Genomic DNA, 25044 nt, shown 5'->3' with positions numbered 1-25044 from the left:
GCACTGTTAGTGTATGTAGATGATGTACTTCTAACAGGTACTTCAGAAGCAGATATCATTTCAGTCAAACAGTACTTGGATAAGCTATTCACTATCAAAGATCTTGGCTATGCCAAGTATTTTCTGGGTTTGAAGGCTGCTAGGAGTTCTTCAGGTACTGTTCTTAACCAAAGGAAATACATTTTTGACATTCTAACAGATACTGGACTCCTAGGTGCTAAACCAGCTAAAATACCTTTTCCTAAGGGTCAAAAGCTTTGCACAAATAAAGGACCTCCACTAGCTGAACCAGAAAGATATAGAAGGCTTGTTGGGCGTTTGTTGTATTTAAATATTAGCAGGCTAGACATTAGCTACTCTATATAGCAACTAAATCAGTTCGTGAACTCTCCATGTTAGTCACATTGGGAAACTGCAATGCACTTGCTTAGATATCTAAAAGTTGTCATTCTAAAGGTCTTTTTTATCCAACAGACAATTCTCATCAATTGGAAGCTTTCAGTGATGCAGACTGGGCCTCCTGTTCTGAAACCAGAAAATCCTTAACAAGTTTTTGCATTTCTTTGGTGTCAGCTCTCATTTCTTGGAAAACAAAGAAACAAACAACAGTCTCAAGATCATCAGCAGAAGCAGAATATAGGAATTTAGCAGCAACGGTTTGTGAACTTCAATGGATCTCCTATGTTCTCAAGGATTTTGGCATTCAATTAAAACTTCCAATTTCTCTTTGGTGTGACAATCAAGCTGCTCTACACATCACTGCCAATCCGATGTTTCATGAAAGAACAAAACACATGGACATCGATTGCCATTTAGTTAGAGAGCAGTTCAAGCAATGCTTCATCAATCCTCAGCATATTTCTACTCATCACCAAGTAGCTGATGTTTTTACAAAGCCACTTTCTGGTCCTCAATTCAGCAACTTCATGTCCAAGTAGGATTTGCTTGATATCCACCAAACTCCAACTTGAGGGGGGGGGGGGTGTAGAGTTATTATCTTTATTCGTTCTTTTATTCATTATTTTCCTTTATTCTCTTTTATCCTTTACTATCTGAGCTGGCATTATGTGATTGAGCTGACAATATTCCTTTAGTTTTCTTTTCTGTCAAGTTTGTTAGTTAGTTAGGGATTATTCTTGTATACAAACACTGCTTTTGTAACCTTTTCGGGTGTAGAGAATATACTGGAATTCTCTCCATTTTCTTCTTGCTTTTACTTTTGTTCAAGGAGTATACAAGCTTTGAGCACAGAGGATATTAACCACTTTGGAGCCCCTATACATTAAATTCCGTCCCCATCATATGCCTTCCATCTTTCAATTACAACCTTGAATTGATCATCCCTCTTCCTAACCTGCAAAGAGCAAAATTGATTATAATTCTAGCAAAAGCTGGAACCTGAGTATAACATAATTAATAGCTGTTATATGTGGTTACACCCTAAATCTTGTTAACAACAAAAATGCCCCAAAACACATGGTAATGTTTCCACGCTGAAATTTTCTCCATTAAAGGATGGACATATGTAACCCATGTACTTTGACTAGGCTTTTTTAGAAATTTTATTCTTGTGTATTTAGTCGGTAGGGTTATATTGGAATTTTTCTTTCTTTTTTGTTTTACTACTTAAACAGGGTCAAAGTTGTAATTTTAACATTCTATTGCAAACTAATAAAAGAGGGCGGTAGTCGTGATCAGTTTGTATGATCTCTTCTGCTCTTCAGCCTTAGTTTCTACTCTATTCCTCTCATCTTCTTCTCTTATTCTCCTTTATTTCTGCATTAGTCCAGGTTGATTTCTGGTTGTTTACCAGGTTTTTAAGACCTTATTCTAGGTCTGATCACAGCTTATTTCTTAAACAACCCAATTAGGAAACCATGGAAAAGCCTAAGACCATCCCAACCTGGAGTGGACACAACCTGGACCAGATGTGTTGCGTCACAACAGGTTTGTGTTTGGACATTCCACATGAATTACAAATACATAAACAGTAGATCTTTTCTAACACCAAGCAGGTAAGGGTTGGACCAAGCTTGGGTTGGATTAGGCTACCCAATCCCAACTTAACCTAGTATCAGTAATGAACTTTCAGGTTTAGGGCCAACTTGCAGCAAAAATAATACCAGCTCAACCCTTGGAAAAGCTCAAGGTTAAATAAATAGGTTGGGGTTCAAGTTGGTCCCATCCAAGTTTCAGCACTGCATTTTACAAATTTAAACTTGAATGGTAATTGCATCAAGTAGTTAGGTTTACTTGACTAAGCATATTGGAAAATAAATTTTTATACTGTGATTGTATACACTGCAGAGTAATAAAGATAAATACAAAAGAAAAATGGAGAGGATACTTAGAAATTCATGTGCAATAGAAATTACTTTTTTTATTCAAGAGTAAATAGCATCAAATTCAAAAACAAAGAATACTCAGCACTAAATCCTTGAGGAAAAAGGAACTACTGCCAAGAAAATACCTGGGACTTCTAATCATCATGAAACTCAAGCATGCCTAACCAGTGTTCCATTTGAAACCCAAATGTTGGATCTCCATCAAATTTCATTCATAGTACAGTTTAAAGTCCAAGCAACACTGCCGGGACAAATGTTATGGTAGCAATGCTTTCCTAGGAAAGCATTTTGGAACATGGCAGCGCTATTATTACCACTTTAGTCTGTTCATTATTGCTGGAATCAGTCTTGAGCCTTATTTGTCTCACCCAAAAGCCCCTATCTTCTCTGCGAATCCTTTCCTGGTTGTGGCCCATCTTTTCACCTTAACTAGTAAACAAATGTCCCCACCCAAAGTCCACAATCCAGGTGCAGATTAATTAAAATTTTGGTGGCACCCCTCCACCGGGAGTAAAGTTTAGGATAAGAAAAACCTCTACAATTTGATTTTTCATAAGTCTTATTATTTGTCAACTAGTTAACCACCCAAAGTTGCACTTATAAGTATTGGTATGTTTACTACATTTATTGAATCAATATTATTGGAAATATTAACCTTTTACTTTTCTTCCAATTTTGTATTGGTCCAAATATAGTTGTCTATAATTTATTCTTATTTCTTTTAATTACATGAGAAGTTCTTGTCTAGACCTTTTCTTTTGACTGCTTTTGTTTTAGCTGATATACATAAATGGTATATGAGTAGGGGTGAGCAAAATAAACCGAAAAACCGAACCGAACCGACCGAAACCGAACCGAAAACTCGGTTAACCAAACTGGTCAGTTTGGTTTCGGTTTGATATTCTTAAAAACCCGACAATTTTGGTTCGGTTTCGGTTAACCTTTAAAAAACCGGCGGTTAACCGAACCGACCGGTATATGTATATTAATATATATTTTATTTTTATATTTTTGAAAACCGAATAGGCTTTTCAGCATTCTCGCTTCTCTTTGTTTTTTCTCTTTTAAATCTGACTTTCTGTTGTTTTCACCTTTTTGGTGACTAGTTACTACTCAGCCAGTAGCTATAGATAGCTACTCAGCTATAGCTTACAGGCCTACAGCTAGCTACAGTGGCTACAGCTAGCTAGTCTTCTAGTATTTGCAAACCTTTTCCAATCTTCCATTCTTCCTCTCTTCGAGTCAACCTTTCCCTTTCTCTCTCACTTTCAGTTATCCACCTCTCATCTCTCTGGTTTTCTTCTTCCCCAGACCAACCGACGGCCTCTGAGTCTCCGATCGACGACCTCCGGGCTCCGAGTGACGGCCTCCGAGTTCAGTTTCTCATCTCTCATCTTTCTTCTTACCCAATGGGAAAAAATCCCAGATCGACCGACGACCTCTCTTTTTTTATTTTTATTTTGGGTGCATAAAAAACCGAAAAACCAAACTGCGGTTAACCAGTTGCATCGGTTCGGTTTCGGTTCGAATACTCAAAAAACCGATCAGATCGGTTCGGTTCACAAAACCGAACCGTGAGCACCCCTACATATGAGAGACCAAAGAACTAAAGACCTGAAGACACTTTAAAAATAGTTAAATCATAGACCCCTTTGATTAGAAATATATAGCAGGTATTGGTTTCTAACCCAATTATTATTATATAGCAAAAAGGTCTCAAAGACAGAACATGGACATGGTTGGAAAAAATATTGAAGACAAATGGAATCTACCTTCAATCAAAATGCATGGTAAATCAACAAGGCTGCTAACACAAAACTGTTTAAAACACTGAAAAGACAAATTGACGACCAGTGCAGTTACCTCAACCAGTGGTCTTTTACCATGAAGCAACATATCCACACTTCTTTCTGTCTGCAAAAGAATAAAATGAAAATTTTAGATGAATTTAGATAGTGTTAACACATCGAGGGCACTCCATCTTTAGCATATTTCTACATCAGATTGAAGATCAAGACTCTATCAGGGAATCTGAACCTGCACTTTTAACTTGTTTAGAAATTACTGAACAAAAATAACATTTTATATATTTGTAGACCTTTGCATTTATAATTACTCCTTTAGTAGTTTTACATTATCCAATTATTTTAACATTACATACATTTCAAATTTCTAGAATTGTTGCCTATATTTCAAAAGGAATGACAGTTAGAATGTAAAAGAGAAGTAGAGGATAAAAGTAATATTCCAATTATCTAATGTAGCTTGTGAACTTCAAAATTGATGTTTCTTTTACCTTTTTTTTTCTGACAGGGGTTTTCATCTGCTATGGTGAAACTTAACCATAGGTCTTGCTCAGTACTCCCAGACCCAAGTTCCAAGGAGGCCTTTATGTTGAAACCACCAATGTGGCTGGTCCCAGAAAGACTTTTTGGAAAAACAGCTATTGATAACGGATTTTACTGAAACTTCTGGATCTCCAAATCCCTATAACCTCTAATAGGTTACTTTCTGTACACGTTTGAATTTACATCTTTTCATCCATTCCAGCAAGAAAAAGCTCTCAAACCACAGAGATCGAGATCTCTAATTTCCCCATGTATCGGTTAATTGGGGTGGATGCAACAAAATCTCTATAATGAAGGATCATGTCATTTGCTAGAGAACATTCTAAAAAAAACTATTATAAATAATGTTCAAAGGTACATTAGCCACTTTCATTTATTAAAATTGTTTTTGGTTGATTGTTGTACCTCAAAAATGACATGTCAATATTGATATATTTGCAACCAAAGGGTGGGTAACTTCGATAAGTGAACGAAGGAGGAAAGTTGACTAACAAAGACTAGTCATAGTCATTGATGATCCAGGACTGCACTAATGCTTAAAAAAACTTATTTGGACCCAGTTGATGGTTCTCAGAGGCAAAGGGGAACTACTAAGGACATATGTTGAAGCTTCAAGCAAAGACTGGATGGCATACGAGTAAAGTTTTAACAAATAATATGGTCTTCCAGAGTGAAAAGAAAGCAGGATTTGAGTAGTAAATCCCTAAAAGATGGTATATAATTAACATATCAATTTATTACCCTTCTAGGTGATTGAAGAATGTACAGTAGGTGTGACATTATCCCATGATAGTGTACATTCTATTTGCTATATCTATGTCTATTACATGGAAAGAATCAAATCAATTTAATCAAGAATAAGGAAGAAGTAAACAACTGAAAACTTTCCTTTATTTTTTTTATCAATAACAGTAACTTTTATTAAGAAATAAGATGGAAAGTTACAACCAGAATGGAGGGGTAAAAAGTCTTAACCCTCCCTGTTAAAACTGAAAAAGCAGATAACAAAAGAGCCCAAAAGAAATTTGCCCTTCCCACCCCCTGTTTAGCCAAGTGTCTCTATGGCACTCCTCTTGGCCTATTGAACCCTTATATGCATGTTTTGAGTTAACTGATTAATTTTCTTTTTTTCATTTGAAAACTTTCCTTTATGCTGTGTTTGGTTTGAAAGAAAAGGTAGGGAAACCTATATAAAACTTGTACAGGTTTCCCTACCTTTCCCTTCCTTTTCCTACCTTTTCTTTCAAACCAAACACAACCTTAAGAATAAGGCACAAGAATAGCTTATTGAAACTGCAATAGATCATTCTGAATGTAGACATTAGGATGGGAACAGGAACTGGTGCAGATATATGTTAGACAACATCATGCTTCAGTTCATATCAATGATCTTGAAGTCCAAAATCAACCCAATCAGATCCAAACAAACCAATCTATACCTAAACATAAGCAAATCAACTGGTGCATATAAGTATGGGTAAATTACATAAACCTAATTGGGTCAAATCATCCCCAAAAGAGCTCCTTTCAACAACTCCAGTATGTCTGCCATAGACACAGGTTGGACTCAGAGGATGACATGTTTCTTTTAGACAACTGATTCTTTTGCTGAAGTTATGTCACATGGAATGCTTCCATGGGTTTTTACATAAGTTTCTGACTTGTGATAGGAAAAAAATGAGAACAACAAAGAAAAGAACAGTCTGTACAACATACACGATGAGTAACCCAGTAATGCCTTTCCCTCATCTCAATCAGAAAAGGAAATGTTGGAGGAGCTTTCCTCTCGAGTATGCTTTTCTGGCAACGTCTTGCTCGGGCTTCCTCATCTCCTAGAGTAACAGTTTCTACTCCACCTATCTGGATATTTTGCACGAGGAACAATATCAAAATTTATATGTTATCCAAATTAACAGGTTAAATTCAGCATCTAATTGTCTTATCAAGTCAATGAAAATCCACCTCAGTCTATAGCAAGCAAAGTTAAGAATAAGAACCAAATCAACTTGATTTTTTCTTTTATGATAAAACATTATTCAAGCTTTATTCAGAGTAAAAGGACTGAGATCTGATCCAAGCAAGAAGCTTTCGACCAGTGACTAGATTTCTGTATATTAATTTCACACCTAGAAGCACATGTCTAGAAAGAAATACAGATGCATAGTTGGAATAGAAAAAGAACCCAAACACTAGAAGGGTCCATGAAGCATGGTAGAGAAAAAAATAAGCACATAAGAAGGCTTTTCAACTGAACTAGAAATAGCAGTGATGTTTATAATCACCTAGTATTTCAGATTAGTCTATGTAACTAGTCCGAGAAACCCACATTTGTCCGTTTGAGACATCATGACAATAAGGTACAGAGATTGAAATTGAGCACATAACATGATAATGTATTTTCATATAAGTGATGTTAATGAATGGTGAATTATTATGTGTTAATAAGTTTGCAGAATCATGAAGTCTTCTCAACAACAAAAAATTCACTAAAACAGAAAACTTATAAAAGAACTACTTACTAGAAATCAATCTAAGAACACAAAAGTTATTTACCAAAAAAAGAACGCAGAAGTTAAGATAGATAACCCTCCCTATAGCAGTCACCTATAGAGAAAATTAGAATAACTTCAGAGCTTTATTGAATAAAACAGATAATAGAACAACATTTGTAAGACAAACAGTCTGGACACTAACTTTAGGAGAATATAGTTTCCCATAAAGCCTACAAAACTTCTAAGGTAACTCCCTTTCTTAAGTGAGACTAATTAGCGACATTAAAATCTACTAATTTTGTCCCCTAAAATACCCTTACATTGAAATAGTAAACCAAAAAGGTAAAATTGGCCCTCTTTCTGTAAATCAAAGACACAACTATAAATAAGTCGTGCTTAAACCAAAATAAATGAGACATGAACCAAAAATACTAGACACTTGGGCAACTCAATATGTGGGGCCTACACAGTCAAGCTTTAACTATGATGGTTGATCACTATTTACAGTCCACAAATTCCCGTAATTAAAAATATGCCTGAGTTAGGACTGTTGACATGGACAGTCTTTTCTAGCCTTATCTTTTGAGGCTAAGTTACTACTTACTGGAATCCATATTTATCACATCAAATACATGAAAGTTAATCCTTTGTTAAGGTTTTTAAAGAACGAAAATTTTGCTATTTTGGCCCCTTGGACAAATGCGATAGTTGAAAATCCAAAATAAATACCTTGAATGACCATTAAGACCAACTGAAAACCAAAACTTGTTAATGGAAATTTTGGTTATTTTGAAACGTTTCAAAATTTATGTTAATTATTCCAAAATATTCTTACATAACTAATTCTGAAATTTTGGACAAAAAGACATGGGAAAAATATTCAGTAACTTTTCAACATGGCTCACTGAAACCAGGGGCAGAACTACTATGTCCTAACATTAGTGAATAAAGATTCACAGGAAAGACAATTGGTTCATTGATTGTGGATAAGGTAACTAGTCCTAGCCTATGACAAAAGAAGGGTGCTTCGCACACTTTGTATTTTAACAAAATAATTTTTTAAATCAATGAAATTTTCTGTTGCTGATAAAAAAAGGAAATTGGTTCATTGAGATATTGTCAACCAGCATCTCTAAATAAAATTCATAATTGGGCTTGGAGAACTCTCATTTTATGATGCCCAGATGTTGTATATGAATCCAAAATAAAAGGTAAAAACATAAAATATAAACATGGCAAGAAAAGAGTAGAAAATATTGTTTAGAGAACAATGTAAAAAATAAAGAAGACAGAAACGAAAAAATAAACAAACCAGATCACAAAGTGTATGGTTCTTTATTATGTTCTCAAGTCGCTCCCCATGGGCTGTACCAATGAGCATGACTCCTCTTTCTGCAATTGAACGACAAGCAAGTGCCTCTGCCTCAGTGCCAATCTCATCAACAATTATTACCTCTGGCATGTGATTCTCTACTGCTTCAATCATGACTTTGTGTTGCATGGATGGTTCTGGAACCTGCATTCTTCGTGCACCACCAATTGCAGCATGTGGAACATCACCATCCCCTCCTATTTCATTGCTAGTGTCAACAATTACCTGTCCAAACCATCCGTACAATTCGATGATGTGTTTGGTAAATTTATAACAGTTAAGAAAGGAGATTATTCATAATCCAATGCTTAACACACCACTCGTTTGTGAAGCTCATCTGCTAATGCACGTGCAATTTCCCGCATGACAGTAGTCTTGCCTACCCCAGGCCTATTACAGTCAAATTCAGAAGTAAAGAAATTGCGGAAAAAGGTTTTTGAGTGGTAGGCAAAAGCAGTTTAGTGCACAATAACAGGTACATGTTTTGTATTTTAAAGTTCGTACAAGTAATGGAAGTAGAGATTGTCAAATAGAAAAATAAAAGAGCAGAAAGTTATAAGTAGCAATTGATAAACAATGATTAAAGAAGAAAATTATAAACTTCTTTACAATAGCAATCTGCTAAAGATCATTCACAATCATAGAGCATGGAAATTGAAGTGAACATTGAATAATAATATTTCTCTACGAAAAACATCCATATTTGTAAAACAAGCACGCTGATTACTTAGAACAACCTTATTTCTAATCTAAGAGCACAGCCACTTTATGTGAAAGATGCCAAAGGTCAGGTCTGTATCCAGTGCACCCCTCCCAAGACAACATTGGGTAATTGGTCTTTTTATTAGAATTAGGAAACTACCCAATTCTTGACTCAAGTGAAGAACCATCCATAAATCACTTAAGGAGGGAAAAGAAATACTCATTCAACAATGAGGATGTAGAAGGGATTTTTGAAGACCTTTTTCAAAAAAGCTATTAAATTGCTAGAACCAAAACGGCCAGGTGATGTCAATAAGACAAGAGATCCAAAATATTGTCCCTATCATAGAATGGTCAGTCATCCATTAAAAGAGCGTTTTGTCCTTAGAGATATCATTCAAAAAATGATAGATAAAGGGGAAATTGAAATAGCAGAATCTCTTACAAAAGAAACTACTGTAGCTGCAAACAATATATCCTTTGTAGAAGAAGAAAATTCAAATAGTCCCTCATTGTATGAATTGATGAATGAGCCAAGCATTTTGTGTTTCAATGATTTCTCCACATCAAAAGAGGAAGAAAGTTGGAAGACAGTGGTCAACAAAAAGCCGAAAGGGATAATTGAACCCTTAAAAATAGAAATCTCTCCATCTCCAGGCATTAAGTTCAGGGGTCAAAAAATTCCAAGAAGAAGAAAATCCAAGAAGAAAACTCTAATGGTTTCAGAGAATGAATATGAGCAGCCCTTGAGATTTCCTATTACTCTAAAAGAGTATATGCCAAAAGAAATACTCAATGAAGGCTTAGAAAAAGTGGAAATAGCCCCAATAACGCCATGCTATATGGTGTCTTACAAATAAGAAGAGATACATGCGAATGAAAATGAAGTAGACCAAATCACCCTACAATACAGCTGACGTCATGTTCCTCCACAAAAATCATCTTCAAACAAGAAGGCAAATGAAGATGACAATGATCCAAATGAGCAAACGGAAATTGAAGAGGAAGGATCCAAAGAGAATGAGGAGGAATTAAAAGTAGATGGACAAAGTAAGGCAAGAGACCCTAAAACAGATATACCAATAAGATTTCAGCCTCATGTTCGAAAGGCAGTGCGGGAATCCCGATTACTTATTAAGTATGATATTCTGGCTCACTTAAAATGTATCCCTGCATTTTTAAGTGTTTATGATGCCCTTCATCTTTCCCCATTCAAGCATTACAAAATCCTAAACAATTCAGGAATGAAGTTAGTCAAGTTGAAATACAACCCAATTCCCCTAATGTATGTGCCTCAAGTATGGCATGCATTTCTTTTGATGATGAAGATCTTCAACTTGGGATGGAATATCACAATTGTCTATTATATGTGTCAGGCATAGCAGGGGATACATCCATTAACTGAGTGTTACTTGATTGTGGATTCGCAGTAAATCTCCTACCCTTGAAAACTTTGTTAATTATGGGTATGACACCCTGCCAACTATCTCCTTCATATCTCACTATTCAAGGGTTCAATCAAGAAGGGCAAAAAGCAATGGGAACCATTGCTTTAAAAGTTAAGATTGGAGAATTATATTCAGATGTTCTATTCCATGTCATTGATGCAAGTACCTCATGCAATGTCCTTCTAGGATGCTCTTGGATGCATGCATATGGAGTAGTTCCATCTACGCTTCACCAATGTTTTAAATTCAGCAGGGATGGAGAGGTAAAGAAAGTTGTTGACCCATTCTAAGGAAAGGAGGTTCACTATGCAAATGCTAAGTTCTACAAAGCTCCTAATATATCTACACCTGAAGCCATGAGAGACAAAATAAATGCACAATTAAAGTCAGCAATAGATAAGGCTTTGTCGGTGACCCCAAAAGTCAAGATTACTAGGCTTCCTCAAAGTGAAGTAAAAAAGAAACAAGGTTGTCAAATTGATTCAAAACCTAAAGCCATCTTTAGGTATATTCCAAAGAATCAAAGAAGGCTGGGGGAAAAGACTTACATCATTACAAAGCGTGATGTCAACGCTTACAACAAGTTACACTTTCCCATTGAGGAGGATTGACCAATCTATTCCTCAAACTCAATTGATTGTGTCAACTTCATTTCAAGACAGGAATAGAAGGAATAAAAGGATTGTCTTTTGCAAATTTAAGCCATTATCTTTTGCAAATAAAGGCATTGACAATCTTACATGTAGTGATGAGACATCAACTTCAGAGACACCGATCTTTAGAGATTGAGAAAAGGCTATACTTAGCCTAAGTGAATTAAAGCCATGAGTTTCTGTGCTCAAACGACTCAAAGGCTTGAAGGATGATGAGCTAAAGAAGCGAGTTTTTGTATTCAACAGACCCACATTTCCATCCCAAAAAAATCATAAAAAAAGAAAAGCGACCAGAAATCATCATTAAAAACTTGACAAGGATGGAGAGTTCAAGGTTGAAGTTAACCACATCTCCATTTAAGGAAATCAGAATATAGATCTTCAAGGTCAAGGCATGAGTGTTATTCCAGAATCTTCTGGATATACAGAATCACAAAATCAAAATATGCACCTTAATTTTACAAATTTTGAACAGGTAGAGCCTCTTGAAGAAGCTCCTCAGTTAACTGATCTTCTTGATGTGGATCAAGCAGCTAAAGAAATCAGAGACATTCAGCTAGCTCCACTAAAGCTTGAAGATGGGGGTCAAGAAATTTAAGATAATCTTTGTGAAATCAACCTCGGTACTGTTGAAGGCCCCAAGCCCATCTTTGATAGTGCTTCAGTTACTGAAGAAGAATTTAAGGCATATGAAGTATAACTCTGAGAATACAAGGATGTGTTCGCTTGGGGGTATCAGGATATGTTAGGACTTGATCCTAAAATAGTTGTACATAGGTTAGCAATATCTAAGGATAAATGTCCTATAAAACAAGCTCAACACTGCTTTAGGCCTGAGCTTATAATGCAAATTGAGGTTGAGGTTGATAAATTAATAAATGTTGGCTTTATTAAGGAAGTTAAATATAATTTAGTTGGCTAATATTGTTCCTGTTAAAAAAAATGGACAAATATGCATATGTATAGATTGTAGGGATCTTAATGAAGCTTGTCTTAAATATGAATTTCCACTACCTATCACGGAATTATTAGTTGATGCTACAACAAGCATTATCCTTCATGGATGGCTTTTTGGGTTATAATCAAATTAAAATGGCCCCGGAGGATGAAGAGCTGATTGCTTTTTGTACCCCAAAAGGGATATACTATTACACAGTAATTCCCTTCGATTTAAAAAATGCAGGGGCAATCTACCAACAAGCCATGACAGTCATATTTAATGACATGTTGCATAACACTATAGAGTGATCGTTGATGATATGGTTGTGAAAACCAGAAAAAGAAGCCATCATATAGGCAATCTAAGAAGAATCTCCGAAATACTTCGAAAACATCAACTCAAAATGAATCCCTTGAAATGTGCATTTGGGGTAACATCAAGAAAATTTCTCTGATTCCTTGTTCGACACCGAAGAATTGAGATTGGCTCCATTAAAGTCAAGGTGATATTGAAGATGCCTCCTCGAAATCTACGATGCTTTGCAAGTTCACATGACTTACAATGAAGACTCGATAAAGACATTCCCTTAAACATATCAAGAAACAAGTGACTCAAAGTAGAAAAAGGTAAATGACCAAACCATAAATGACATAACATGACTATCAATAGACTCTGACAAAAGAGATTCCAAGTCTACTCCATTAGGTGGTCCAAGACTCCTATCAGGTGTGTCTAGCAAGTATATCCCATTCGCCTCATGGCCACTCCCAATCATCCTCTGAGATTTCAAGTCCTGAAAAACACAATGAATAGGAAAAAAGGTTATGCTATAGTTCATGGATTTAGTCAAGCTACTTATAGATAAAAGATTGGTATTAAGCTTGGGGACATGAAGAATAGAAGATAAGACGAGTGTCAAGGGCCTTGATATCCCCATTTCCAGAGATGGGAGCAAGAGACCCATTAGCAAGGGATATCTTCTCTCTACTGGAGAGGAGCTGATATGAACAAAAGAGGTTAGATAAACTGGTCCAGTGGTCATATGGTCTGATGCACTAGAATCAATAATCCAAGGGATTTTATGATTACCTGAAACAGTAGTATGATTTGCAAAAGCACGAGTACCTGAGTGAGCAAATGTGGATGGTGAGATGTTGCCTAAGGGGTTGGATGTTGAGACAGTGGTCTCCAAGTGGCTAAGTAATCTCCCATACTCTTCAAACCCTTCCTTTATTGTTGAGACTATGACAACATTAGCATTCTTAGGCTTCTTAGTCTGACCATTCTTCTTAAAATTGTTGTTATTGTTGTTGTTCCAAAACCTATCCAGGAGAAGATCTGGATGAAGTTTCCAACATGTATCCTTAGTATGCCTCAGTTTCTTGCAGTATTCATATATCACTTCTTTCTTTTCAATTGGCCCTTCAGCTTTATTCCAGCATGTGCAAAGTGTTCTGTAGGTGGTCCCTATAACTGTACTTGCCGCCTACTCTCTTCACTACTTACCATAACATATGCTTGAGCAAGGGTGACCTCACCTTTGGCCAGAATGTTTTGCCTAGTAATGTCGAACCCAAGGTTGAGTCCTGTAAGAAACTCAAATACCTTGTTTCGTTCCACCAGTTTTCTAAAGGTCTCTGCATCCTTAGTACTCTCCCATACCACCGTCTCCATAACATCAATTTCCTACCATAGTGACTTCAACATGGAGTAGTAAACAGCTACACTTTTCTCCCCCCAATCTCAGATTGTTTACATCACTCTTCAACTTATAGGCTATAACAACATTTAACTTCTGTGAATATGTTTTTGTAACATTGTCCAAAATCTCCTTGGTTGAAGTCATCCAGAGGTAATGCTGACTTACATGGGGCTGCATAGAGTTAACCAACCATCCAATCACTGTGTAGTTCTCATGCATCCATTTCTCAAATGTAAGGTCCGCCTCTGTAGGTTTCACCTTACTACTTGTGAGATACCCTAGTTTACCTCTACTGCAAACATAAATCCTTATAGACTGTGCCCAAGCTAGATAATTGGTTCCATCTAGTTTAATTGTGGTCACTCCAGTCAAAAGGGAATCTATCGAACTAACCCTGCATACCGACATCTGCTTCATTTCACTTCCGTATTGCTCCATTGATCAAACAAAAATTTAAAAAAAAAAACTAGTTTTTCAGTCTTTATAGACCTAACTATTAGACAATGTATGCCCTTAGCTCCAATCAACATGATGTACATTATGACATTTATTGTAAATGAATAAAGTACATATTTGATTCATGATATTATGGTGTGTTTCTGTGTAATACCCTTAAACTAGACACATATGAGACTCGTGTTAGTTTAGAATCTTCACAGTCGTTGGATAGATTTAGGGAGATTTATCCTGCCAAGGCTGACACTGATGTACCGCCAAGTTGGTTAGGGTGGCTTGTCTCAGTTGCTAGGGTGAGACCTGAGGTACATGCAGTGTGGGTTTTCTTGAAACCCTGAACCGGACCAAAATTCCAATATTGCCCTGGACCTTGGAGATAGATGGGCAAAACTGGAATGTTACACTTGACCCCTAGACTCGATTATGATACTTCACTAGGTGTCGGATTGGGCTGTCTTTGATATGCCAATCACTAAGATCCTTAGAGGGGGTCAAAACCCGGGTATGTTGGAACAGTCTGAGAATTCATCTGAGTGGGTGATCATAGTGACAGGATCAACCCCTTTGTCGGACAAAGTGAATGGTCGGTGATGCACTCTCTCTGATGGAAACCTAAACTACCGTCAATTGATTTCAACAATTGAAATTTATTTTGCAAAATATATTTATATAGAGATATACATATATAGATTATGGTTTCAAAATGTTTGCAAAAGGTTTTAATTCCTAGGATCCATGTGAGTAGAGAGTGCAGCACTGCACCTTGCAGCCGAGGGAGATGTCCTCTCTTGTTGGGCAGTGTTTGATAGTTATGGGTTGAGAGGTGAAGTGTAAGACCATTGAGGGTTATACCTGATGGGCTGATCTTGCATCTGCCCACAGTCCTTGGGCCTTCATAAGATGGTTGGACCCAAGGACCATTTAGTGTAAATGTTGGGCCTATTAAGAGCCCATAGTGATGGACTCAGGGGTTCACTGTATTCAGCAGTGAATTCGGTCAGGCCTTGTAACAGAGGCTAGGATGAACCCATGTGGCTGATGTGTAGATCAATGATAGGGTCCCACACCATATAAAGAGTGCCAAGATAGCCAGCATTAAAGTGGAAGTGAGCCTGAAAGCTTAATGGGCCTAAAATCCCATTTCGAACTGGGTTAATTAGATTAATTAAATAGGAGCGGATCTGGGATTTGGATCAGCAGATAAGATAAGGGATTATCCTTATCCACTTAAAGAGTTCAGATCCAAATAAAGATTTGGATCAAAGGAACTCCTAATTTGATTAGGAAAGCTGATCTTTATCTACAGATAAGATAAGGGATTATCCTTATCACTTAAAGAATCCAGATCCAAATAAAAGATTTGGATTAGGAAACTCCTAATGGTATTAGGAAATTTTCTCTTTAAGGCTATAAATAAGAGAGCAGGGCGAACCTCCAAAGACACATTCACTGAATACAGAGAGAAGACAACACAGTTAGACCGCTCTTGCCTTCTGCTCTTTTTCTTCTTGCTCTTGCCGCCCCACCCTGTTCGATCTCCAGTTCTTGGATTGGATCAAGATTTGATCTTGATATTGTTTCTTGCCAGAAGAAACAACTTAGAAGATGTGCATATTGTCCCATTCGATTCTTGCTGAAGAATCACTAGTTCTTGGTGAAGAACTACCTGTTGATCCTGCCTCACCCTAAGTTGTGTCATCTTCAGTGGAGGGAGGATTTGGTACTCTCTTTGGGAGTGAACACCTATGTTGGGAGGAGCATTCTTGCGCAGATTCCGTATCAGGTATATCCCTCCCTTATTTTGGTTTTAGATTTGGTCCGGTTTGGTTACAAGAACGAACCTTGAAAATGCAATTTTCTAAATTGGGAATAGGATTCCCAGATGGGAGTAAAGAAATTTTTGAAATTTCACCCAACCTTCCTATAGGGTTCGGCCATCCATATGATGGATCTCCCATCCCTTCACTAACTGAGGTCAGTACAGTACTCAGAGACTTGAAAACTAGGGTTTCATTGCATCTAGTTGTCGAGGAGGAAGAGAGAAGAGGTAGCCACTCCTACCAGAGCTTCCCAACCTCCTTCAAATCTCAACCACACACTTCTAAGGGTCAAAATATACCTCCCAAGCCCTGAGCACCACACCCAATCCTTCTCCTTGACCTATAACTAGAAAACTCTCTAGTCAGCTAGGGCTTTGGGCAGAAAAATTACAGCTTCACTTCTTGGCAAATTTTGACCAGATTCTAACTCTTCAAACCCTCTACCAACTAGGAAAATGGTACTCTGATTTATCAAGAACTTATCTCTCCATACGCTCTTCTGGTCTTCTAATCGAAAGGTGTATGAGAAAAAAGAAAGAAGGGAAAAAGAAAAGTGGAAAACCTTCTCTGATACCAAGATGCAAATCTGACCTTCAAATCTGATATAAAGAATTTGATTAAAACAGAAAAGAATGAGAGAGAAAAGAGGAATACAGCAAAACAAAAGAAGAAGATGGAGAACAAGAAGAAGAAGAAGGAGAAGAGATTTCGATAACCTCCTCTCTCCCTTCACTAATCTTTTATTAATCTTCATTAACTAGGCTAATTACAAGTCTACCCTTAAGTGGGAGGCCAGCTAAGCAAGAACTTAAAGAATTTATAAAAGAGATTAACAGGCACATTAACATACAAAACAAATAGTAACTAGGCTTAAACATAAAACAGATACTAGGGCCCATTTGGCCCAATCTCTCTACAAAGGTATTGGACATGAAATTTACACTAAAGATTGAAGTATCCAACATAGTATGGCACCCTTCTACAGGTATCCGGGTATTATAGATATTAAAGCACCTTGAAGCACTTTTACTTCTATTACCTAAACAATGATCTTAGAATTCATGCCTATGTTGCACTCTTTCATTGATTTTCCATATCATCATCAGAATAATTCCTCCACCTCTAAGGCCCCTCATTATTGGTAATGCACATAAAGAATTCTCCAATTAGGGCAGGATTTTGTGCCTAGGATCAATATGAGGTGTCAATGATGCAGGACTAGCTGGGAAATTTTATCAAACAGGTCATCTAATATTGAGACTGTAAAAATTAAGAACTTCAAAAACTCCATTTAGTCCAAAAGTAAGACAAAAGAATAATTTGTAAGTGAACAACTTCGGGATGGAAAACACCAAGAATTCCCTATCTATTGAACATATGAAAATGAAACTTGAGAGTTGACACTTAACTAAATTGATGAATGGTGTCCTGTAATAAAAGGACAGCGAAATAAGAAAATGAGGGGGAATCCTACAAAAAATTTTGCACTGCACAAAATTAGAGATTCAGATGTAACACTAACCTACTAAAACTAAAGAAAAATTAGGCATGGACAATATTTAGTTTTCTCATAGATTACTAGTTAGGCCATATACATCTAGGGCACATGCAAAGACCGGTACATAAACAGGAGGTGAAAAAAAAATATGTATATATACAAGTTTTATAAAAATTTAGAAAAAATAATTATTAATTTTAAAAAACTATACAAGGGATATTAATAGGTAAGTTGGAATAAAGGACAGCAATTATTGTGTTCTTACTACATGGATATCAGATGGATGATACCATTAAGATTAAGAAGACTAATGTTGATTTCTGGAACCACAGCAATGAAAGTGAAAGCAATTCATCCAATGAAAAAATGAAAAGAAAAGAAAAACTGTAGAGAAGATATTGGAGAATATTCATAAATGAAGATGAATATTCAATCTTGTCTTCTAATACAAAGACATCATGAGTTATAGATAAATAGAAATCCTTCAGCTTCTCACCCTTACTGAACTTATAAATGAAAGACTGGACAAAACCCTATTAATTAGAAAAGTAAAATATAGGAAAAAGATACATGAGAGTAGAATAAATTGGAAGCATTTTATATGATGCTAATGTTATAACTATACTCTAACACTCAAAGCTACAAATAAGATGGCTCATGGACACATATTGTCTGATTGTGTCTTAAAAGAATTAAAGGATTCCAGTCAATGTATAAGGGGCCATTAGATAATAGCTGAAGTGGGTGAACTGAATGACTTAATGCATTGATTTTAGTGGACAAGCCATAAGTGGGTACTCAGCTCTGCAATGATTGAATGTAATGTTTATTTGATTACTATACCTATCATCATAATCATCATCATCATCTAAGCTGTATCCTAACCATAGTTGTCAAGGTGACATATTGCTTCTTTGTCTCTACACTTGTAACATATTGCTTCTTACGGGTGCTGTAGGTGCTCTCCCATGATAAAGCCATCTTAGTCTACTTTCTCTCATTATTGGAGCTACTTCCAGTTCCTTCAAATGACTTCTTCTGGTTCTATCCTTTCTAATCTTTCCACTCATCCATCTCAACATACGCATTTCTACCACACCCATTTTTTGGACATGTTGTATTTTGACTGCTCAACACTTTGCTCCATACAGCATAGCTGGTTTTACAATTGTTTTATTGAATTTTCCTTTCAATCTAAGTGGTATTCACCAATACATAAGACTCTAGATGCACCACTCCATTTTGCCCATCCTGCTCTAATTCTATGGAAGACATCCTCCTCAATCTCTCCCTTGTTATGAATTATCAAACCAAGGTAGGTCACATTGAGTTAGCTCTTGGACTTCAATCCTAAGTGTACCCTGATTTGCACTCCTATTATCATTAAACTTTTATAGCATATATACTGTTTTAATCATACTTATTTTAAAACCTCTTGTTTCTAAGGTATTTGTCCATTAACTTAATTTCACATTTAAGCCTTCAATAGTTTTATCAATTAAAACAACTTCACATATCTTTTATTATATAACTACTCTGTCCACCGAAAGACAAAGCAGTAAGCCTTTTAGTTCAGACACTTCAATTGTTATAAAATGGCCCCTAAGTATTAAGGATAGTGAGTTTGTTTTTTTCTCCATTAAATCTGACATCAGATTTTCTCTTCAAAATACATTGAGGAATGAGGCAAGGCACTAGGATCTTTCAGTGCACAAGGTCTAAGCCTTGAGGTATCAGGCTTAACCCAAATGAGATCTCGTTCTTCCAAGAAAAAGCATGAACTAGGATGAGATAAAGTATAGAACCATGCACAAAAGAACTATAACTTTACATAAGTAGCATGCATCTATGAATTAATCATCATATAAACAAAGGCTACAAAGTTTTATTTTAATCAATTAATATCATTCTTTACTTCAATCAATAAAGTTTTCAGTTATTGATGATAGAAAACAAAGGTTACAAAGCATTAAGTGCTTTAGAAAAAAATAGTTAACCCTCATAAATCTTCTAAGAGAAGGTGGGCCTTGGCGCAAAGGTTGGGTTACTCCAATGTGACCAAGGCTCAAATCTTGGAAACAGCCTTTCAGTGTATCTACAGGGGTAAAGCTGTATCATCTGTCTCTCCCAAGGCCCTGCATTTGCAGGAGCCTTATGCACCAGGATACCCTCAATAAATTTTCTAACTGTTAGAAGCTTCTCAATGCAAATAAAACTTCAAATAGACGTTAAATTTGGTTTTTGACTCAGTCTTGTGATGAGATCCCTAGTCCAGTTAATGCATGAAAACATGTTCTTGACATGAGGCATCTGAAGGTGTTGGTATGTTTCTTACATAAGTCTCAAGTTTCTCTTCTAGGTAGGGATCAGGAACAACCTGTGATTACACCCCCACACCCAAATCAAAAATGAAAAAAAAAAACAAAACAAAACAAAATAAGAAAAGGATCAAGTGGACAAAGATGGAGGAAAAAAAAGATAAAGAAAGAACAGTGCATATATGGAACAAAAATGAAATTAACACATTAGGGAGTTAGATGAGTTTATTTCTTAGTAGCATTGGTATTTTCTGCAAAAACATTTTAATCATGGCACTTTTTTCTATTATGAGACTTTTGTTCAGTGTGAATATAAGAATACTCACCGCCCAAGAAATAAGATGCTTTCCCTATATTGAAGAAGATCGCGAACCATGTTGATATGACCACTAACTGCCCGTCCGACTCTGCATGTCAAACCTACAATCAACCCTTTCCGGCTTCTAATTGCAGAGATCCTGTGCAGGGTACCCTCAATGCCAGCTCTGTTGTCCCCTCCAAATTCTCCAACAGCATTTTGAGCTTCTTCTAATTCTTGCATTGATACCTAAGCTAAAAGATATTATGGTTAAGTAATAAGATCTGTGGAACGAAAATAATTCAGAAGTTGACATGAGGGTACATAAAAGGAAATAAAGAAAAAAATAAAAAACATAATGGTAGATTCAATTGAGGGAGAAATGAATGACTTAGAGTTCCTGACTTATTTATAAAGGTTTAACAATAAAAAGGAGAAACAAATAAATGTATTTGCCACGTGAGTTCAGACCTTTACCTCTGTACTCCTTAAATATTGCCCACCACATTCACCCAAGTAACGTGCTTCTGGCAAGCGACCCAAATCCAATATAACCTATTGATAAGCAGAAGGTTACTTATGTGTAGTAAACAACTCGTCATTTTTCTGAGTGGCATAGATGATGTTAGAGGACATTAAACTCTATAGTGATGCAGCACTGCAGGGATTTTACAGAAAACTAAGTGATGAGAATTTCCCTGTAGAATCACCTCTAAAAGTTGAGATCGTTTGGGTTCATTGCAAAGATTCTCATGTAAATCTTGTGGCAGAATCTGCAAAATGGACAAGATGGATGCCTTAGTTGATTTAGTATAATGTAAACATGAATTAGTGAAAACTGAAAAGGATATATAATCAATGCTACTTCTCAAGTGACAAGCAGAAAAATAAAAACAAAAACCATGTTTCATGGTAAGATACTTGAAAATTAAGAACAAAAAACTGAAGTAAACAGTGGCATACTGCAAACCATGAATAGCATAGTTGTCAAGGTGTCACCTAAGCAACCAGGCGCCCTTGGCTGGGTGCCTTGCCCAAACCCCTTGACTTTTAGCAACTAGGCACCCTTCTAGATGACTAGGCGCCCACCTAGGTGACTAAGTGCCTACCTAGGTGACAAAAATGACAAGGCGGACACCTTTTATAATATCATTTATATTGTTGTATCTTATTAATGTATGTGTTTATACATTTTAGGGAAAATTCCCAATTAGTACCCTGTACTTTGGGTCTAGTGTCACTTTGGTCTCCGAACTTTAAAATGTGACAATTCAATACCCGAACTTTCAAAATGAGATAATCCAGTACCTGCCGTTAACTAGCTGTTAATCAGCTGTTAAGTGACATTTTAAAAAGACACAAATGCCCTTCAAGTGTCATCTATTTTTCTTTATCAAAAAAATTAATAGTCCCAAATCCTTGCCTCTTCTATTCAAGAAAGTTGGGGTCACTAGAATGCCCACTCAAACGTAACCCCAACTTTCTTGAATGGAAGAAGCAAGGATTTGGGACTGTTAATTTTTTGTCAACGTTTAGATGGTTGATAAAGAAAATTAAATGACACTTGAAGGACATTTGTGTCCTTTTCAAATGTCACTTAACGGCAGGTTAACTTCTGATTAATGGCAGGTACTGGGTTGTCACATTTTAAAAGTTCGGGTACTGAATTGTCGCATTTTAAAGTTTAGGGACCAAAGTGGCACTAGGCACAAAGTATAGGGTACTAACCGGGAATTTTCCCTACATTTTATTATATGCTATATATATCAATATAATTTGTTTTAATGTTTTACTATTGAAATTTAAAAGATCAAAGGGTTTTGAGGAGAGAAAAAGAAAGAAAGAAAGAAAGAAAGAAAGAAATAGTAGAATTATAAAGAGGTTCTGTTTTTCTCTATTCTCTCTTTCTAATTAAATAAAAAAAGAAACTTCATCCTTGTTTTTTCTATTTTACTTTCCATCTTGAATATTTATCATATAAAGTTAACCTTCTTTAGCTGCTAATTGATATGAAATTTCTCTATTAAATCCTTCTTATAGCAGTATTATTTTTTAAAATAATGAAATTAATATATGTAAAAGATTTTTATCTTTTAGGTGTGATGATTTGCCACATTTTTAGAGGAAATTCAATGTTCTTAATAAAGAGAATTGCTGTTTTTTCAATTAATATATGCATGCTGAATGGTATATAAAACTAGGGAACTAGCCAAAAGTTAGATTTTTTATATTATAAAATTTTACCACCTAGGCAACTAGGCGACTAGGCGCCCCAGTGTCACCCAGAATCGTCTAGATGCCTTGAAAACTATGACAAAGTAATAGTAACTAGGCCATGTTTAAATGCACCACTAACCACAGACTTTAAGAAGGTCAAGAACCATGAGTTGCTAAAATAATCCCTCAGTTCTCTCCTGCATACTTAGAAGCATTCTTTAGTTATTAGTTAGATTATCCCAAAGGCCAATTAGCATCTGACAATGGGAATGTTCTGAAAGCAGCCATGTAGTTACGGATTCTGTACATACCAGCACACTCTTGATCTTATCATCCATATGTAACTGTAAAATGGTTTAAATGTTTAGTGAGATAAAACAATTTGTGGTAGAATGGTCAACCTATTATTCTGCAACTAGGGGCATGTTTAACTGGTAATAATTGAAGCAAGATTGGTTTGAGGCATAGTAGAGCACCAACATGTTTCACTACAATGTCTTTATGGCTAGTCGATACACAAACATCAAACTGTGAAGAAAATGTAAAGTAGTGCTATAGATACAGCAGGGGAACAGTTGAGCACCAATATATTTCACTGCAATGTTTGGATAATTTGCTCTGATCCATAAATATAAACTACTAAGAGAAATGCCCAGTGGTTCTATAAACAATAACATAAGATAGTTCACAGGGAAATTTTAACAAATGAATAAAAAATAAGGGATAACAATAATTAGAACAAAAATAAGACTAAGGTTATGTTTGTAAAATAATAATATGACATAGGCAATTTATTTTCATAATATTAACAGAATAGAGGAAATAATACAAGCTGCCACTGAATAGAGAGATGGCACCAAGAGTAAATAAATTAATGATGAAATATTTAATCAAGGACTCAATAAAATTAAGAGACTGTGTTTCCAAAATCATTAACATAATAATCAAACAATAGTATAAGAATTTTCCAGGATTAGACATAAATTTCTAATAAAAATCCTTGGGATTCATAATTTTTTCCTTTCTTAGCTTTTATTCAAATATAGAAGAATAGAGATAATTCAAAAGGCTAAAGACCACACCCCACACCCATCTTGTTCTTCTTTCAATTGCTTATGGCCGTCAAATGCTTCATCATCCAGCACATAAAGAGATAATAGTTCATCAGGGTTGAGAAACAGTGAAAGATTTTATTTAATCTAAAATGCAAAATAACAACAATAAGAAGAACAACTACAATGAGCATACAGTAAAGCATTCACTTAAGACTTCAGATCATGAAATTACCTCCAACAAGGCATGCAGAATGACGAGTAAAAATGACAATATGAACAAACCCGTTACAGTAAAGCATTCAGAAGCTCAAAATATAGGACACGTGGTTGATAAGCAGAGAATTCTGTTGAGAACAAAACGAATCCATCATTTTAAAACATTCACTTAAGACTTCAGATCATGAAATTACCTCCAACAAGGCATGCAGATCGTCTTCCACAACTACAAATCCGTTATCTGATGCTTTTAAAGATGAGAAACTTGGATTTCGCCTAAAATGGAGAGCAGAATTGCTCTGCTGAAGGAATAAGCTCCATTTGAAAGGCTTGGAATGGAAGATAGAGGATGATTTGATGGACACTGCGTAAGATGATACTGCAATTACAGACATATCTTCCTCTCTTCCGTGAAGTCCCCCAAAAGAAGAACAACAACAAAGAAGAAATTATTTCATAAAAGATTTCAATATTTTTTGTATTTACTACAGCAAAGAGAAACCCACATGATCGCAGTTGTATTTTCAAATTTAATTGAAAACAACGAATTATCCGTTGCTTAAAGCGTATCAATCGCTAGCACTATCACCAGACTGAAATATCCGAGCTCGGATCTCCTCCTAACAAATCGCGCCGCACACCGACCTCACAGAACGTTTCATCTGTGCATCTGAAACATCTTTCCATGTATTAGATATTTACAAGTCCGAGATGTTTCAGGTGCCCACGGCCGAAACGTGCCGTGAAGTCGGTGTGAGACGCGCTAGTGAGGAGCAGATCCGAACTCGAAATATCCTGTCTCGATTAGATATGCAACTTATGGGGTCCCAACGGGAGCTTGCCAAAAGGTTGGGCTTGGATTTAGATTGGCTTGGGCCTGGAAACTAGGTTAGGATTTAACAAAACGGGAGAAAGGGCTTTAAATTTATAATTTGCATGAAAATCAAGGCAAAGTACTCATCTTATAGTAAAGATAGATATTATGTATTTGCATTATTATATATATTTTGAGTAGGGGTGGAAACGAAAGTAAGAAAAGCTTGATTCAGCTAAGTCTAAATCGAGCTTTAAGTCGAGTATAAGCCTAATATATAAATATATAAATATATATATTCATAAATAATTTTTATTATATATATGATAGTTTTTATAATTCTTAAATGT

General features: G+C 36.0%; 1 protein-coding gene across 2 annotated transcripts; it reads right to left on the bottom strand.

The window, feature by feature from the left end:
- Window positions 1–1153: 1153 nt before the first annotated feature.
- Window positions 1154–24818, bottom strand: LOC148852998 (P-loop containing nucleoside triphosphate hydrolases superfamily protein). Of its 2 annotated transcripts, XM_088947515.1 has the most exons (10): window positions 24075–24818; window positions 21103–21165; window positions 20870–20947; window positions 20421–20641; window positions 8875–8947; window positions 8498–8782; window positions 7247–7297; window positions 6410–6553; window positions 4209–4259; window positions 1154–1354 (listed from the first exon to the last, which is right to left on the bottom strand). In XM_088947515.1, exons 1-10 carry the CDS (start codon window positions 24273–24275, stop codon window positions 1283–1285), a joined length of 1239 nt encoding a protein of 412 aa, XP_088803641.1. In that variant the 5' UTR covers window positions 24276–24818; the 3' UTR covers window positions 1154–1282. The 2 variants fall into 2 exon arrangements, with proteins under 2 accessions (XP_088803641.1, XP_088803642.1); XM_088947516.1 differs by lacking the exon at window positions 7247–7297.
- Window positions 24819–25044: the final 226 nt, after the last annotated feature.

This window comes from Nelumbo lutea, chromosome 5 (genome assembly GCF_056320005.1).
Source record: "Nelumbo lutea isolate HS-2025 chromosome 5, American lotus-T2T, whole genome shotgun sequence".
Classification (NCBI taxonomy): Eukaryota; Viridiplantae; Streptophyta; class Magnoliopsida; order Proteales; family Nelumbonaceae; genus Nelumbo; species Nelumbo lutea.
This window is presented reverse-complemented; position numbering and strand designations above follow the sequence as displayed.